Source organism: Macaca fascicularis, chromosome X (genome assembly GCF_037993035.2).
Source record: "Macaca fascicularis isolate 582-1 chromosome X, T2T-MFA8v1.1".
NCBI classification, from domain to species: domain Eukaryota; kingdom Metazoa; phylum Chordata; class Mammalia; order Primates; family Cercopithecidae; genus Macaca; species Macaca fascicularis.
In genome coordinates, this window is record NC_088395.1 from 49,079,476 (window position 1) to 49,098,706 (window position 19,231).

The window sequence follows — 19,231 nt, forward strand, 5'->3', positions numbered from 1 at the left end:
CTCCACCTCCCAGGTTCAAGTGATTCTCATGCCTCAGCCTCCCAAGTAGCTGGGATTACAGGCACGTACAACCCACCCAGCTAATTTTTGTATTTTTAGTAGAGATGGGGTTTCTCCATGTTGACCAGGCTGGTCTCGAACTCCTGATCTCAGGTGATTCACCCACCTCAGCCTCTCAAAGTGCTGGGATTACAGGCGTGAGTCACTGCACCCAGCCTAATCACCTCTTGTACAGATGAGACACTTGAAACTCAGAGAAGCTATGAATTGACCAGGGCCACACAGCTAGAAAATGCCAGGCAAGGTTTCAAAGCAACTCTACAACAAATAGATGCTTGGCCATTGGGTTCCAGAGACACCCCACAGCCAGCCACTCAGCTAGCCATGCCCTCAACTGCAGAGCCAGACACACATCCAGCCAGAGGGTCTCCATTATCATGGCATGGTGAAAAAGATGCTTGAGAAAACCTGGGGGCTAGCCAGCCTTCTTTACCTTGGATTTACCCCTAGGAAGGGCAGGGAAAGAGGTGTCAGACTGGGGGACAAGAAAAAGGGTTTAGCCATCCTTCACCTTCTAAAACCTAGTGGGGAAGGCCCCTCTGGTTACTTCCACTAAACCCATGTCGCTACAAAGTATTAGTTGTACTTTTCCAAGGTTTTTCTTCATCAGATCATGATAAGGAAAGAGCAACATTCATGGTGAGAGGCAGGCAAAGAAGCTGGAATTCAGGCAGGAAGTTCAAGCTCACAGTCCTCTGCTACCATCACACCCCCAGGAAATAGGGTAGGCAGGGGTGGGGTCAGCAGGCAAAGACGCAGCTTTTCCAGTGGTAATAGGTCCAGAAGGAGGTTTAATAAGCAGCAAATAAAATACAAACACCAGGCACCCAGACAGACCCTGCTGGAGAGCACTCACACCTCTGAGGTCAAGCCAAGGTCCGTGCCATTGCCTCCTCTGCCCAGAGGCCCGCCCAACCCCTGCCCCACACAGAACAGAGCTGCTCAGGGAAACTGACATTTGGTTTTATTGTGCCAAGGACATTACAGATGGTGGATCTTGTCAACACCTGCAGGGCACGGGTGCCCCATCTGCCAAAGCTGCTCCCACACTCCTTATAACTCAAATCCCGGGTGGCAGCCATAATCCCCAAAGATGCCCCCCACCCCAAGATTCCAAAGAGGCTAGTGGTGGTGGAAGCAAAAGGAATGCAGCAAGGTCAGGGTTTCATTGTCCAAGCCGGCCTGACACCTGCCGCCCTGCCCTGCCCTTGCCCAGTGCACACCCTAGACCCTGGACCGGCCTCCATGCAGCTGGAGGCCAGAAGACAGCAACCCACATCTTTGTGCCCTCCTCCACGCCCCATGGCCTGCCTGCCCAGAGAGATGCCACCTTCACAGAGCCACTGCTGTCGTCTATATCATTTTTGATTAGTTGATTTTATAAGATAAAAGTACATTTTAATAAAGAAAAAATTCAACATTGAAGGCTCAGACGTTCTTGGGGTACTGGGAAGGGAAATTTCCCACTTCTTCCTCCCACCTCCCTGGCATGAGTGTGGGTGGGGGGGGAGGGCAAGTTTTTCTCATCTTGGAAGGAATGAGGGGCAGGGAGACTTTCCTCTGTCTGAATGTCTCTCTCCTCTGGGGCTGCCTGGCTGCCAGTTGGTCTGTCTCTGTGTGCCTCTCGTCTATCTTCGGCACCCTTGCCCGAGTCCCCTGTGGAATGCAGGGATGGTTCTGTGTGGGGTTGGGGGGGCAACAGGGCACGTCAGCTGGCAGAGAGACAGGTGATAGTGGCAGCGGCAATGAGAGGGAGCGCAGGGGTGGGCTAGCCAGAGAGAAGTGAGAAGGAGGGAAAAGGGGGGAGAGCAGAAAGAACAGAAGGAGGCAAGAGGGAAGAAGCCAAAGAAGGTGAGGTGGCACCGGAGAGCAGGAGTACTGGGGTTGGGAGATGGTGTCCAATCCCTGGGTCTCCATCAACTCTTGTCTGGGGGCGGGTCTCTGTGCACTTTATTTTTCTTCATACTGTCTAGGTATTCCTGTTGGGACACTGCCAGCACCGACGCTAGGATCTCATCATCATCCCAGTCATTCAGACCTGCTGGGCGAGAGGAAGAGGAAAAGGATGATGGAGCGCTCTCAGCCTGCCTTCTCCTCACCCTGTGCCGACGTCTGGGGCTCTGGAGAAATCCCATAGGGCCCTTCTCACTCCCTTCTCAAACAGAAGGATCTGCTAGGCCTGTGAAACCCCACTTAGACCCCAGACCCTTCTGGGGCAAATTCTTTGGGTCAGAAAAATCCCCTCCAGTGCCTCTCCCTTGTTTTCTTGGAGAGATGGCCAGAGGCTCCAGAAACCCCCTCTCAGGACTTGCCACTTCTTCCAGTCTCTCCCAGCTCCTAGCAGCCTCCATCCCCCCAGACAAAGGAGGCTTACCAAAGGCAGAGGGGGACATCTGCTGAATGAGGGCCCGGCACTCCAAAGCAGGGTAGAGGGACACAAGGGGGGAAGTTGCCCGGTCGGCCCCTGCCGAGAACTGACTGCTTGTACCTGAAGCAGACGGACAGTCAAAGGTAGGGACCCAGGACCCAGGCAGTGCCTCCTAACTCCCAGCACATTCCCTGTGGGCAAGTCACTGACCTGGCGCACAGGGCGAAGGAGGTTTGGCAAGAGCTAAAACAGTGCCTGGGGAAGGGGGCTTGATGCCCAATTCAGCATGCAGCTCAGGATGCTCAGGTGATGAGGCTGAACTCCGCTGCCGTGGGGACCGGCTAGTCCACTCCTCCAGGCCACTGGAGGCTGCTGCTGTGGCCGAACTGCATGTGGCGCTGGCTTTCCGGGGCTGCAGTGGGGAAGGAAAATGCGTTAAGGACCACCAGCAACCATGACCTTCCTGTGACCCATCCCTGAATGCTGGCTCCCTTCCCAGGACCTTGGCTATGATACAGCTTCTACATAGGTCAACATCATCCCAACTCACACGGTGGACCACAAGGCTCCTCACAGGACAGAGGTGGAGCTCCTTACCCTTTCTCTCACACCCCTACAGTCAATGTGACAGGAAACCCTGTTACCTCTATCTTGAAAACAGATCCCAAATCCAACCCCTTCTCACCACCTCTACTGCCAGCAGCGGCCACCAGTCGCCTGGCCTGCTGCAGAAGCCTCCTCCTCACTGGCCCCTGCTTCTGCCCTCACTCACGAGACTCCACTGGATGACTAGCAGGCAAGGCAATCTTGTTAAATCCCCAACCACATCCTGTCTGTCCTCTGCTCACAATCCTCCCATGGTTTCTGCCTCGCTCAGAGTAAAAGTCAAAGTCCTCGCCACAGCCCACAAGCCCCTACCCAATCGGACCCACAACCTCTCTGACTTCATCTACTTCTACATTCTGTTCGGATGCACTGGCCTCCATCTGGGCTGTTCCTGAGTCACACCAGGTGTGTGGGCCTGCTGCCCTCCCCTCCATGTGCACTCATCTAACTCTCACCTTCTTCAAGGCTCAAATCTCACCTGCTCTGAGGCCTACCCTGACTGTGCTATTTCATACTGTGAACTCACATCCCTGCTAGGCCCCTTTATCCTGGCTCTACACTTTCCATCCACAGCATTTCCCAACTAGTTTATTCATTATGTTTATTGTTTATTTTGTTTCACTCTACAAAACTGTGAGCATCACAAGGACGGGGATCTTGGTCTGCTGGGCTCACCTATGTATCACCATATACTGAAAACAGGGCCTGGCACAGACTGGCAGTATTTGTGGAATAAAACTCAGCTCCTGCCAGCCAACATCTACAATCACTCCAAACTCCTTGTGATTTTACAATTCCTCAGATACTTGTCTGCCCTGCCCCTCCCCGATTCCCTAACAGTTCAGCCTTCCTCTGTGAAGACTAACCAGAGCCCCCACCTCCACTGATCTCCCAGCCAGGGTCAAGGACCCCACCAATGAGTTGTCACCCCCAACAAATGAGATCGCTGAGGGCAGAGCAGTCCAGATCTGATGTTACATTCTCAGTAGAGACCTGGCACACAAGGGCAGTCAACGAAAGCTTGTGTCTCTGAAGCTATCCATTATTCCCTAGTGTCACCAGCAGCATGGCTGCCCTCCTCTCACTCCTTAAGTGCCTGTTCTGCACAAGTATTTAAAGTTCCAAGGTATAATGCCAAAACTAAGACCAAGATGAGTTAGATGGTGCTGGATGCTCCCTTCCCTCCCAGATGTCAAAACTGCTTAATTTTTTTCTGCTCACTTGAGGGCAAATCATGAGAAGTAATGGATTCTTGGCCAAGCCTGTGACAGAGTCCATAACCCACCTGGCTGGGGCCGCGGACCTGGCGGGCCTGTTTCTCCTGATCCCGCAACCACTGCAGGTAGGATTCCCGAGCCACCTGCTCCTCAATGGCCTCATTTGTGGCCTCCCAGTCCGTGGCCCGTTTCTTGTCTTCTAGCATCTGCTGTTCGATCCATGACTCCTCCGATGTTTTTATGGCATTCTTCATCAGAGACTGCTCTGCAAACTGCAAGGAGGGAGAGGAATAGGGATGTGCAATAACACACTGAACCTGCCCAAGAGCCAGAACAGGCTCAGCGAGGTAGGCCCCGGGGCACCAGAAAAAAAGGAGACAGGAAAGCAGGTACTCCCACAGAGCAACCCTCCGCAGACTATGTCATGATTGGGGACCAGGGGAAAGCAGGCTTGGGATATGGAACCTGTCATTCCAAACTCCTATGCTTGGAAGACCTGACTCCAACCCCCAAACCACCTCAACTGAGGCACTGAGACTGGGGCAGTCAGGTGTCTTCCAACCTGGGCTTTTGATTTTTTTTTTGAGACGAAGTCTCGCTCTGTCACCCAGACTGGAGTGCAGTGGCGTGATCTCGGCTCACTGCAACCTCCGCCTCCCAGGTTCAAGTGATTCTCCAGCCTCAGCCTCCCAAGTAGCTAGGATTACAGGTGAGCACCACCACCCATGGCTAATTTTTTTGTATTTTTAGTACAGACGGGGTTTCACCATGTTGGCCAGGCTGGTCTTGAACTCCTGACCTCAGGTGATCCACCCGCCTCGGCCTCCCAAAGTGCTGGGATTATATGCGTGAGTCACCGCGCCTGGCTCTGGGCCTTAATTTAAAGAAGCCCCATCCAGTGATGACTGTTTCATAATGTTGAGGCCTTTCTCACACATGAGCAGATGAGACACATAGAAAAATTAGCTATATGAGCACAGGGTGGGAGTATTTAAGCATGTGAGGGATTAGGGGAAGCAGTGGGTGTGTGAGGGAATAAGGGGGCAGTTATCAACATGGATGGTGTGGGGTGCTATGAGTTACAGGACACTACATCAGAGTACTGTTTTTCCAGCTATGAGATCCAACAGTATTTTTTAAAAATAGAAAATATCAGAGTATATCCCAGGGAATAAGTGCAAATATTGTTTCATGAAGCTTTAGTTAACATTATTTTAATGCACATATATACATCACACACAAATGCATATATGTTAAGTAATCATGTAAAATGTATTCTTTTCTTTTTCCTGCAGACCTTACATTCAGATAAAATGTAATTTTTTACTCTGAATAGTTAAAAAAAAAAAAAACGTAAAACTATGTTAGAATAAGCTAATTTAAAAAAAAGTTAAAAAATCTAACCACTCTGGCAGTGTTAAACACACTCCAAGTGTTTTTTCTACTCGCTCACTCAACAACAATCAACACAGGAGACTTCTGTGACCAAATGTGCGGGCTGGGGGGAGGGTGTTTTCCCACACAGCAAGCAGCTAGCAGCGGACACCTGGTGTCCCTCCTCCAATGCAATTCAATACCTAGAGACAAGTCTGGGATCCCACAGGTTGAGGGCTCAGTCTCACAAGACTACCCCCACTCCCCTTCGAACACCAATCGAATGTCTGGGCCTCCAGTATTTCTGACTGACCGGCTATAAATTGGGATTCCTACAATACTTTTTGGGGGGTTCAATTAACTTGCTTAGAGCAGCTCACAAAACCCAGGAAACACGTCTGCCAGTTTATTATAGAGAAAATTACAAAGGATACAGATGAGATGCACAGAGTAACACATGGGGGAAGGGATGTAGAGCCTCCATGCCCTCCCTGGGGTGCGACCCTCTAGAAACTTCCATGTATTCAGCTACCCAGAAGCTCCCAGAACCCAATCCTTTCGGGATTCTTTGGAAGCTTCATTATGTAGGCATTATTGATTAAGCCATTGGACATTGGTGATCAACCTAATCTTCAGCCTCTCTCCCCTCTCCAAAGGCTGGGGGATGGGCTTAAAGTCTCAAACCTCTAATCCTGCCTTGGTCTTTCAGGTCACCAGCCCCCATCCTGAAGCTACCTAGAGGCTGCCAGCCATCAGTCACCTCTTTAGCATACAAAAAGGCATCACTTTGGAGATTCTAAGGATTTTAGGAATTGTATGCCAGGAAGTCACAAACACAATTCACCAAAGAAGATATACAGATGGAAAATAAGCATATGAAAAGATGCTCAACAGCATTTGCCAACAGGCAATTGCAAGTTAAAATAATGAGATACCACTATACACCTAAGAGAATGGCTAAAATCCAACACAATGATAGTATCAATTGCTGGTAATGCTGAGCAACAGGAACTTCCAAATCGTTATGCTGGGCATGCAAATAATACAGCCACTTTGGAAGACAGTTTCTCAGTTCCTCAAAAATCAAAACATAATCTTACAATGCAATCCAGCAATCTTGCTCCCAGGTATGTATACAACTGATCTAAAAACTTATGTCCATAAAAAAACCTGCATGCACGTTACAGAAGCTTTATTCATAATCATCAAAAACTGGAAGCAACCAAGAATGTCTTTTAATAGGTGAATAATTAAACTGGTACCTCCATAAAAGGAACATTAAGTGATAAGAAAGAAACCAGCTAACAAGCCATGAAAGAACATGGAGAAACCTTAATGCATAATGCTAAGTGATAAGAAGCAGTCTGTCACATTGACCATTTTAATTTCAGGGCCAAAAAAGCAATTTGGCTGCAGGATGCTCAGCCCTGTAATACCAGCACTTTGAGAGGCCATGGCTGGAGGACCACTTGTCCTCAGGAATTTGAGATCGGCCTGAGCAATGCAGTGAGACCCTGTCTCTACAAAATAAAAATATTTTTAAAAGTTAGCCAGGCGTGGTGGTGTGTACCTGTGGTACCAGCTACTCGGGAGGCTGAGGTGGGAGGATTGCTTAAACCCAGAAGGTCAAGGCTGCAGTGATATTGCGCCACTGCACTCCAGCCTGGGCAACAGTGGTACAGTCTTAAAAAAAAAAAAAAAAAGCAGTTTGAAAAGGCTACATAAGGCTACATACTGTATTATTACAATTATATGACGTTCTGAAAAAGGCAAACCCACAAAGATAATAGATTAGTGTTTGCAGGAAGAGGGAGGAAGGGAGGGGTAAGCATACATATGGAATATGAGGAATTTTAAGGGTGGTCAAACTATTCTGAATAATACTGTAATGGTAGATACATGACATTATATATTTGTCAAAACCCATAGAATGTATAACACAAAGAGTGGACCTTAATATATGCTATTTAAAAGAAAATTAGGAAGGTTGGGCACGGTGGCTCATGCCTGTAATCCCAGCACTTTGGGAGGCCAAGGCGGGTGGATCACCTGAGGTCAGGAGTTTGAGACCAGCCTGGCCAATATGGTGAAACCCTGTCTCTACTAAAAATACAAAAATTAGCCGGGCATGGTGGCATGTGGCTGTAATCCCAGCTACTCGGGAGGCCGAGGCAGGAGAACTGCTTGAACCAGGGAGGCTGAGGTTGCAGTGAGCCAAGATCGCACCACTGTACTCCAGCCTGGGTGACAAAGCAAGACTCTGTCTCAAACATAAAATAAAATAAATAAATAAATAAATAAATAAATAAATAAATAAATAAATAAAATAAAATAAAAATTAGAAGATCTATGGCCGGTGCAGTGGCTCACGCCTGTAATCCCAGCACTTTGGGAGGCCGAGGCGGGCATATCACCTGAGGTCAGGAGTTCGAGACCAGCCTGAGCAACATGGTGAAACTCCGTCTCTACTAAAAATACAAACATTAGCCAGGCGTGGTAGTGCATGCCTGTAATTCCAGCTACTCGGGAGGCTGAGGCATGAGAATTGCTTTAACCCAGGAGGTAGAGGTTGCAGTGAGCTGAGATCATTGTACCACTGCACTCCAGCCTGGGCGACAGAGTGAGACTCTGTCTCAAAAATAAATAAATAAATAATTAGGAAATCTGAGATCCCAGCATAGAATGCAAAAATGTGACAAAATAATATAAATGTATTACAAACATATGAAACAAGCTTGGCCGGGCACGGTGGCCCACGCCTGAAATCCCAGCACTTTGGGAGGCTGAGGCGGGTGGATCACAAGGTCAGTAGACTGAGACCATCCTGCCTAACACAGTGAAACCCCGTCTCTACTAAAAATACAAAAAATTAGCCAGGTGTGGTGGTGGGCGCCTGCAGTCCCAGCTACTCGGGAGGCTGAGGCAGGAGAATGGTGTGAACCCGGGAGGCAGAGCTTGCTGTGAGCGGAGATCACGCCACTGCACTCCAGCCTGGGTGACAGAGCGAGACTCCATCTCAAAAAAAAAAAAGAAACAACCTCATTTGAAGGGGGTGGGGGTACAAATAGGTCACTTTCAAAATGAATGGAGTCTGTAACACCAAAAGCAAAAAAGAACTATATGTAGCATTGTGCTGTAGTGATACAGTTGTTTCCCACGGGGGTACAGGTGAACAAGTCTGATTCTGCTACATGTGTATATGGAAGTGAGCAGTTACATAAACGGGTGGTAGGAGCCACTGCATATACATCTGATAGCATATCTACTGTTGGAGTGGGAATTTGCAGATGAACAAGGGGAGAAGGCTAGAATGAAGCATGTGATAATGGATCTGAGTTGGAGACATCAGTAAGGATTCATGTTTAATATAAATAAACATGGTTACACGTAGAAATATTTATAGATATGTGTACACAGGCCACTATACACACATGTAGCTCCTTGTTCTATCGTCTGAGAGGGCCTAGAAGCATGGACAACCTGATATCGAAGAGCACATTCAACACCTAGGTCTTGGCTTCTGTTAACATTCTCCAATACGTTCCAGGGCTCTTTAGAGAAATGGCTGTTTCAGCCGGGCGCAGTGGCTCACACCTATAATCCCTGCACTTTGGGAGACCGAGGAGGGTGGAACACCTGAGGTCAGGAGTTCAATACTTCAGCCTAACCAACATGGTGAAACCCCATCTCTATTAAACAATACAAAAATTAACTGGGTGTGGTGGCGCATGCCTGTAATCCCAGCTACTCAGGAGGCTGAGACAGGAGAATCGCTTGAACCAGGGAGTGGAGGTTGCAGTGAGCCGAGATAGTGCCACTGCACTTCAGCCTGGTGACAGAGCAAGACTCTGTCTTAAAAAAACAAAAAATTAGCTGGGCATGGCGGCGCATGCCTATAATCCCAGCTGCTTGGGAGGCAGAGGATGCAGTGAGCAGAGATTGTGCCCTTGCACTCCAGCCTGGGCAACAAGAGAGAAACTCCGTCTCACAAAAAAAAAAAAAAAAAGACCGTATTGAGATGAATAAATAACAGGAAAAATTAATAAATTAAGGATGAGTTAAGGATGAGAGACAGATCCTCCTTGAAGAATTCCAAATAATCTATGCAGATACTCTACCCTTAAGGGGATGGGGCATAACCATTTCTTAGGTGTGGGCTGCACAGAGTGACTTCCTTCCACACAGTACAGTATGGAAAAGGTGGGAAAGAGTAACCTTAAGTGGAGAAATCTAACAAACACTACTTCTGCCAGCTGATCAAGGGTAACACCAACGGGCATAAATGACACTCATTGTATACACCCTTGAAATGATGTAATGAGAATGGCACTTTACCTCTGTGATCTTCTTCCCTAAGTCCCACAACCCTAGTTTAAACATGAGAAAAAGTTCAAAAGAGATGTTTCCTACAAAATATTTGATCAGTACTCCTTAAAAAACCATCAAGGTCATCAAAACAAAACTGAAACTGTCAAAGATAAAAGGGCCTAAGGAGGCATGCAGACTTCGTTTAATAGTAACGTATTAGGCTGGGCACAGTGGCTCACGCCTGTAATCCCAGCACTTCGGAAGGCTGAGATGGTTGGATCACCTGAGGTCAGGAGTTCCAGACCAGCCTGGCCAATGTGGTGAAACCCTGTCTCTACTAAAAACAGAAAAATTAGCCAGGTGTGGTGGTGGGCACCTGTAATCCCAGCTACTCAGGAGGCTAAGGCAGAAGAACTGCTTGAACCCAGAAGGCGGAGGTTGCAGTGAGCCGAGATCATGTCACTGCACTCCAGCCTGGGCAACAGAGCAAAACTCTGTCTTTAAAAAAAAAAAGTATTGGCCGGGCGCAGTGGCTCACGCCTGTAATCCCAGCACTTTGGGAGACCGAGACGGGCGGATCACGAGGTCAGGAGATCGAGACCATCCTGGCTAACACGGTGAAACCCCGTCTCTACTAAAAAATACAAAAAACTAGCCGGGCGAGGTGGCGGGCGCCTGTAGTCCCAGCTACTCGGGAGGCTGAGGCAGGAGAATGGCATGAACCCGGGAGGCGGAGCTTGCAGTGAGCTGAGATCCGGCCACTGCACTCCAGCCTGGGTGACAGAGCGAGACTCCGTCTCAAAAAAAAAAAAATAAAAATAAAAATAAAATAAAAAATAAAAAAAAAAAGTATTAACATTGGTTCGCACATTGTAACAAATGTACCATAATCATCTGAGCTGTTAATAATACCAGAACTGGACGCGGTGGCTCACGCCTGTAATCCCAGCATTTTGGGAGGCTGAGATGGGTGGATCACCTGAGGTCAAGAGTTCGAGACCAGCCTTCAACATGGTGAAACCCTGTCTCTACTAAAAATACAAAAATTAGCTGGGTGTGGTGGCAGATGCCTGTAATCCCAGCTACTTGGGAGGCTGAGGCAAGAGAATCGCTTGAATCTGGGAGGCAGAGGTTACAATGAGCCAAGATTGTGCCATTGCACTCCAGCCTGGGTGACAAGAGCGAAATTTCGTCTCAAAAAAAAGATAATAATAATAATAATAGTAGAACTGTGTTTGGGAAGAGGAGGATATGTGGGAATTCTGTATTATCTCCTCAATTGTTCTGTAATTCTAAAACTGCTCTAAACAATTAAGTCTATTAAATACAAAAACTTAAAACATTCATTTTATTTTTTCTTTCAGACAGAGTCTCGCTGTCGCCCAGGCTGGAGTGCAGGGTTCGTGAAATCTCAGCTCACTGCAACCTCTGCCTCCTAGGTTCAAGTAATTCTCCTGCCTCAGCCTCCCAAGTAGCTCAGATTATAGGCGTGTGCCACCATGCCCTGCTAATTCTTTTTTGTATTTTTAGTAGAAACAGGGTTTCACCATGTTTGCCAGGCTGGTCTCAAACTCCTGACCTCAGGTGATCCTCCCACCTCAGCCTCCCAAAGTGTTGGGATTACAGGAGTGAGCCACTGCGCCTGGCCAAAACACTGACATTTTTGAAGAAAAAGAGGAAGCTGGGTGCAGTGGCTCATGCCTGTAATTCCAGCACTTTGGGAGGCCGAGGCGGGAGGATCACTTAAGCCCAAGAGTTCAAGACCAGCCTCGGCAATATACTGAGATCTTGTCTCTACAAAAAACTTTTTTTTCATTTTTTTTTACAAAAAATTTTTTAAAAACACTGGCCAAGCATGGTGGCGAGTGCCTGTAGTCTCCCAGCTACTCGGGAGGCTAAGGTGAGAGGCTTGCTTGAGCCTGGGAAGTGGAGGCTAGCTACAGTGAGCCTAGATTGCCCCACTGCACTCCAGCCTGGGTGACAGAGTGAGACCTTGTCTCCCCACCCGCCCACCAAAAAAAAAAAATGAGCCATTAAACCAGGACAAGTCACAGATGAATCTTAAATGCATAGTGTTAAGTGAAAAAAGCCAGTCTGAAAAAGCTACATACTGTACATTTCCAATTATATGACATTCTAGAAAAGGCAAAACGAGAGTCAGTAAACAGATCGAAAACAAAAACAAAAAAATTCTGAGAAACTGTCACAGCCAAGAGGAGATAAAGGGGACACAACAACTAAATATAATATGGCATCCTGGATGGGATCCTGGAACAGATAAAGGTCATTAGGGAAAAACTGAGGTAATCTGAGTCAAGTATGGTCTTCAGTTAATAATATATCGATATTAGCTCATTAACTATGACAAATGTACTATGTTAATACATTAATCATAGTGAGGCACATGGGAACTCTGTAGTATCTTTGCAACTTTTTTTTTTTTGAGAGAGTCTCATTCTGTCGCCCAAGCTGGAGTACAGTGGCACAATCTCAGATCACTGCAACCTCCGCCTCCCAGGTTCAAGCGATTCTCCTGCCTCAGCCTCCTGAGTAGCTGGGATTACAGGCACCCGCTGCCATGCCCAGCTAATTTTTATATTTTTAGTAGAGACAGCGTTTCACCATGTGAGCCAGGCTGGTCTTGAACCCCTGACCTCAGGTGACCTACCGGCCTCAGCCTCCCAAACTGCTGGGATTACAGGCGTGAGCCACCGGGCCCAGCCACTTTGCAGTAATTCTGTAAATCTAAAGCTGCTCTAAAATTAAGTTTATTTAAAAACAAAACAAAAAGAACTATGTTGGAGGGTGTGTTGGTGTTAGGGTATGTGTTTCCGAAAATGAAGCAGGAGTACTTTGTGTTTGTAGAAGTGAAACCTGAATAGAAGATACCAAAATCCTCAGCAGATGACTATGACAGAGACGGGAGAGGGGAGAGAGAGAAAGAAATGAGAATCTATCAGTGTGTGCTGGGAAAATGCACTGCCACCTTCTGAACACCTACTAGGCCCCAGGCCCAGTGGGAGGTGCTTTCTGTATCAGCCAAGCTGCCAGCCTGGAATACTTATAGAATCTGCCTAGATTACACAGCCAGTGAGTGGTGGGGCCAGGCCTGTACCCCATGTCTCTGTGACCATGGCTGTCTGTAACCACTATGATCCTGGGAGAAAGATACATGCCAAGATGCCTAGAGCAGACCCTGGCTCACTGCTCCCAAATAGGATTCCATATCCTAAAATGCCAGACCCCAATGGGCACAAAAGATAGGTGAGCCAACTCAGATGGGCAAATCAAGACCAAAGAACAAGCCCTGAGAGATCACCTTGAGTAACTCCCTATATTTTTTTTTTATAAGGGTGAGACCTCAGGGGAGACCCAGAGAGGAGACAGGATAGTTTTGTGAGTTAGGGGCAAAACAGACTCCAACAGAGGTTTCTGACCTCTATATCCAGCAGCCATTCTGGGCATAGGGACCTACTCACCCCTGGTTTGAATGATGGCAGGCCCAGCCCCACACCAATGGTGGCCTTGTTAGGATTCACCACTGAATTATAGTGGATATTCCGATGGTAGCTGACACGAATGGGTTCGTCCTCGTTTTGATGTATCCCATGGAATGTGTTGATGGGTTCTGCAGAGAAAGAGAAGGAGGGAGCATCCACAGCAGGCCAGGTAGGGCAGGCTCGAACGAGGTGCCATCAGTCCCTCACCTACCCACTGCAGAAGTACCTGTGCTGTACTGGTACACCTCCACAGGACGGTTGTACATCTCTGCCATGGCCTGCATCTCAATGTGGTTGCCATGGCAATTGTTTTTTCGCTTCCGGTTAATGTAGGTGGTAAAGTCCTCTGTGACATAGTTGGAGAAGTAGTCGGCATTCTTCATCTACAGAATAGATTGGAAGGTTAAGGTCTGTGTGGAGAAGAAATCCTCCCACCCTGCCCCTCCCCCAAAGGCCTCCCCCATTTTCTCACCAGATAGTCCATGCAATGCTTTCGCACAACCTCATGCATGTCCTGGTCTCCATACACCTGGTCAGCTGTGGGGGCAGAAGAAAGCAGCGGCTAGGTCAGAGATGCCAGAGAAGAGCTCTGAATCACAGAACATCCTTTGGGGAGGAGGAGCTGGGGGACCAGGGAAATTCCCTTTTCTACCCCAAGGCCTGGAGAGTTCTTGCCCTTGTAGGCTAGAACGGGGTCATGGAAAAATAAGGCAGGCAGGGCCAGACTTGAAGAACAAGAGAGTGCAGGTGAGAGGAACACAGCCACAAGCCTCTTGGGCAGATGACTTTATCTAGGGTACACGTGGCCACTCGAAGAAATCAACAACATTCTAAGTTCCATAGGTTGGCCTCAAAAGCTATTGATTCCCATACCACCTCTTCACTTTCCACATGAGGAAACTGAGGTTCAGGAGGAGTTTGTGGTTTGTCCAAGATCACAAAGAGTCAGTCTGTGACAGAGACAACTCTGAATTCAGTTTTCCTGACTCCCATGAGCCAACACAGCCTTTGTAGGTTGAAAAAAAAAAGGAACAAAGACAAAAAAAGAAAAACAGAAAAAAAAAAGGGGGGGCCTCCAAGCCCAGTTCTGCCAGATACTAGAGAGCTGAGTGACCAGAGGCAAGTGACCCAAGTGTTCTGAGCCTCATATATCTCATCTGTAAAATAGGAACAAGAGGGATAACAGGCCAGGCATGGTGGCTCACGCCTGTAATCCGAGCACTTTGGGAGGCCGAGGCAGGCAGATCACTTGAGGTCAGGAGTTCGAGACCAGCCTGGCCAACATAGTGAAATCCCGTCTCTACCAAAAATACAAAAATTAGCCGGGCATGGTGGCAGGCGCCTGTAATCCCAGCTACTTGGGAGAATCGCTTGACCCCGGAGGCAGAGGTTGCAGTGAGCTGAGACTATGCCACTGCACTCCAGCCTGGGCAACAGAGTGAGACTCTGTCTCCAAAAAAAAAAAAAAAAAGAGGGATAACCACATGGCAGGCCTTAATGGTGGGGATTAAATGAGATAATGGGTATAAAATAACTACCACTGGGCTTGGGACAGAGTAGCCACACAGTAAATCGGAATTCCTTCCTCCATAGGGAGGCCTGAATGTGGGGTACTGTGAAGGTGACAGAGGTGAGTAAAATCCTGCCCCTACCTTCGGGGAGCACACAGTCTAGTAAAAGAGATAAGACACACATGCAACTAACTTTAGCTTAACTCAGGATGGGCAGCCTGTGGCCCGAATAGTCCAGGCGTCGTGAGATTTGGTCAAACTAAGGCGAGAAGGAAACACACTCCCTCTGCTTCGCTTGAGGATCTTCACACATGCCGTTCCTTCTCTTCAGGACGCTCCTTCCATCCTCGTCAGCTGCCTACTTCTCAAACACCAATGTGTTCTTTATTTATTTATTTATTTGAGACAAGGTCTCGCTCTATCGCCCAGGCTGGAGTGCAGTGGCGCGATCATTGTTCACTGCAGCCTTGACCTCCTGGGCTCAAGCGATCCTCTCGCCTCAGACTCCCAAAATGCCTGGATTACAGGTGTGAGCCACCGCGCCTGGCCCAACATGTTCTTTAATACAGTTCCCCACTACCCAGGACACCTCTATCACCAGATTTATCAAAGGTGTGCATAGACTTCTGCCCGACTGCACTGGGCTCCCACTGAAGGCAAAGGGCAGTTCACACCAAAGTCCACCCCCAGCTCAGGGCCCGATACAGTAAAGGAAATCAGGAAAAGTTTATTGAGCAAATGGATAGGCTGGGTAAGCCAGAGAGCTCTTCTCCCTGTGAAATTAAAGTGGGCCTGAAGATCATGCAAGTCTGATTTCCACTGGTTTAGGGAATTTCCCTTTGTTTCCCCAGAGGACCACTGCTCTGATGGGATCTCCCTAGGGCACTGGGCTAGGGTCAGGTCACACAGGAACACTCCCGAGTTCTTCCCTGTCAGTCTACCTCTCTGAAGAACTGTCAGAAGAACGCCTTCCCTGCCTTCCCCTTCCTACTCTGGAGGGCTCTGTGAGAAAGGCTACTCTGAGATAGAAAATAGGGCCCATGTTTGCCTCCTGTCCTCTTGGAGGTGAAGAGACCTGAAGGGTAAGGGGGTGTGGAGGTTGTGAAGGCGGGAAGGGGGTAGCCCCTTCACCAATGTAAACAAGGATGTGGGTTCTGCGGCCACACTCTCCCCCGCCCTCCCCAGCGGCATTTCCAGCAAGTCACATGTCCTGCGCACAGGCTGGGGGCCCCCTGCTGCTGCCTTTCTTAGAAGCCAGGACCACAAAGCCCGCACAGTGAGCTGCTTGAGGAGCTATTTCTGTAGGCTGAGCTTGGGGTACTGGGAGGCGGTGCTGTTGGCAGCTGCAGTAAACAGGAACAAAGATGAGCGTGAAGGGGTTAAATAGGGGTTGGTTGGCCAGGCTCAGAGAGATAGGCTGAGGTGATGGAGAAAGCCCATCTCCTATGGAAAGGTCAATTGTCATTTCCAGGCCTGGGAGTTCTATCTTCAAGAGCTAGATGCCAGATGCAGGAAAATGGGGGAAAGAGAGGAGACCATGGAACAGGGAAGGGATCTGGGGGAAAACCCCCTGAGGGTCCCATTTCTCTGCTACTGACCCCTTTGGCCTGGCAGAAAGGCTCTGCTGCCTCCTAGCTGTGTGGCAATGGATAAAGCCTTTAACCTCTCTAAGCTGAAATGTCCTCGTGCATAAGGTAGAGACAGTAACTCCTCTTCCATTTGCTGGGTGTTGTCAAAACTACACAGGAGGTTTGCCAAGCACCTAAGGCACAGGAGGTGGTCAAGAAACAAGAACATCATTTGTCATGACGACAATGATTCCTTCATATTGCTAGTTACCCACAAGTCAGCCAGAATGTTGCCATAACCACTTATGAAGCCCTTCCTCATTTCTGTTGCAATTGCTCAGTCAGAGGAAAGCCCCAAATGCAGACCTAGGATGCATGTCCTCTCCTGGCTCTCTACCTTTAGTGAAACCAAAGGTCCACAAGTCTACCTCTAGGCCCTTAGTTCTAACAAAACTTCAGCAGTTAAATTAATATCAAGTTAACAATACAGGCTTCATAAAACAGGGTCCTAAACTATGGACAAGTTATGACACTTCTTTCCTTATCTGTAAAATGTAAAATACCACCTTCTCTCCTCAATCCTACGACACCACTGATAGGTGATACAGTATAACATGTACCTAATCACAGCTTTTGGTGGAGAAATATATCACACTGATTATAAGGTATATCCTAAGTGTGGAATCATTAATGTGGAAGAAAATATACATCTCCAAATCAAGGAAAACAGCAATAGTAGGACCCCAACAAGGGAGAATAGGATTTCTCCAATAATATAAGGCAGGAAAAGCATCTAAGCACAGAGCTAAACACATAGGAAGTAGTCAACAAGAATTCATTTTTGGCCAGGTGTGGAGGCTCACACCTGTAATCCCAGCAATTTGGGAGGCCAAGGCAGGTGGATCACCTGAGGTCAGGAGTTTGAGACCAGCCTAGACAACATGGTGAAATCCCATCTCTACTAAAAATACAAAAAATTAGCCAGGCGTGGTGGCAGACGCCTGTAATCCCAGCTATTTGGGAGGCTGAGGCTGAAGAATCGCTTGAACCCGGGAGGTGGAGGTTGCAATAAGCCAAGATCACACCACTGCACTACAGCCTAGGCAACAAGAGCGAAACTGTCTCAAAAAAAAAAAAAATTCGTTTTTCTGACTTTCCTAGCTCCACCTCTGTCCTCCAGAAAGCCCTCCTCTTCCCAGAAGGCTGGCACACAGGGCTGGGGGCAAGGCATGACTTCCCTGTGGAGGGGTCTGAGGTTGGGGGGATGACCTGCAGAGGTAGGGGAATTCAGAGAACTTGTTTTGATAGAAACTGAAACTTCTCCTGCTGACGCTGCACTTGTGGGCAATCTGCACCTGTTCTCCCTTCCCAAAGGCCAGCTGGAAGGGGGTCCCCCACCATTCTGCCTCTGTTCCCATCTCCAACTGGGCTCAGAAATCCTCAGTAAAATACTACAATTGGTCCCATACCAAAGACTTTTCACACTCCAACTCATTCTACCCTTACAAAAACACTCTTACTTTACCCAGGAGACACAGAAATGTGGCAAAGCTGGCCTGGGATCACACGTTTAGCGGGGTGAAGGGGAGGCCAGGCTCTCAAAGGGTAACTGCTGGCCCCAGCTGATATTACCACCCTCACCCCAATCTAGCCACCATCTTAGTTGCCTTACTCCCTGGGGCAGGATCTGATCTTGTGTGCCTCAGTTTCCACACCAGCACAAGCAGGAATCAGCTAGAACTCAGGAAAGGCATGGGAGTGGGCAGAGATTATAGATATCAGGGGCTGTATCTCTCCCTAGGGCCACAGAGGCCAACATGAACATTACCGTCCCCATACACACCCTACTTCTTTCCTTTTTCTGGACACACAGAGACACCAGTGTAGAAATGCACATGTGTATACACATACAGCAGAGCCTGCCAAAGATGCTCCCTGAGGTCAAATGCTCACCCAATAAATCCCACAACAGAGAACTATCACATTCAATGAGTAGATGCCCCTGCCACTTCAGGAAAGACTGAAGATAAGAGGCTCTACAAACTGAGGAAACCCCTACCCCACCAACCTCCTTCCTAGCCTCTGGCAGGGTAGGTGGAGGGCAGGGAAAATAACCAAGAGCTCTAACAGACTAGCCTCAACCTCTCTCCTCTGCTGCCTGGGAGAAGTCCTCATGTAACTAATGTAATGTAACCAATAATGTACCCAGATTTATGTTAAGAAGCAAGACATGAGAGCCTGGATTATCTTCCTATAGGGTCCTACCATTTGCTTTAGAGACATCTGAGAACCGCCTACTCCCCAGGTAGCTGCCTGCCTGCCAGAAGAGCCACAGCAAGTTCCGCTAAGGGCAAAAAAGGAAGCTAGGTGTCTACAGGGAACCTAAAAACAAACCACACAAATGTGTGTACACACAGCTGCAGAGGGAGACAGGGACCTGGTCTGCTCCCCACTACCATCCTGGTCCAGTGGAACCCTGGCCCCACTGAGAACAAATCTCCTGAGGAGATAAGCCAGGACAAAGGTCTCACTTGTCTGTCAAGCAGCCGTGGTGTGACCTGGTCTGTGGTCCCAACTACCCCAACTAGCATACCCTCAATGGGAGAGAGAGAAGAACTCATCCCCCTGGAGAGTCTGGTTCCTGAGATGTGTGCTCCTCTGCTCAAGGATTCCCACTGCAAGGATGAGAAACCTGAAGGATACAAGGGAGATACAAGGA

At 48.3% G+C, this 19,231-nt stretch overlaps 1 protein-coding gene across 22 annotated transcripts in view; it reads right to left on the minus strand.

Moving 5' to 3' along the window:
* Positions 1–1,005: 1,005 nt before the first annotated feature.
* Positions 1,006–19,231, minus strand: part of OTUD5 (OTU deubiquitinase 5) — a 36,734-nt gene continuing 18,508 nt past the window's right edge. For 4 of the 22 annotated variants that reach the window (XM_074030045.1, XM_074030044.1, XM_074030037.1 and 1 more), the window contains exons 3-9: positions 13,906–13,970; positions 13,660–13,816; positions 13,413–13,561; positions 4,320–4,523; positions 2,639–2,840; positions 2,435–2,548; positions 1,006–2,098 (exon numbers count right to left, since the gene is read on the minus strand). In XM_074030045.1, the coding sequence (XP_073886146.1) occupies positions 1,977–2,098; positions 2,435–2,548; positions 2,639–2,840; positions 4,320–4,523; positions 13,413–13,561; positions 13,660–13,816; positions 13,906–13,970 (1,013 nt within the window). In that variant the 3' untranslated portion in view covers positions 1,006–1,976. Of the gene's footprint in view, positions 2,102–2,434; positions 2,549–2,638; positions 2,841–4,319; positions 4,524–13,412; positions 13,562–13,644; positions 13,817–13,905; positions 13,971–19,231 lie in introns of all 22 variants that reach the window. The other 18 variants (XM_074030043.1, XM_074030042.1, XM_074030034.1 and 15 more) reach the window with 7 other exon arrangements.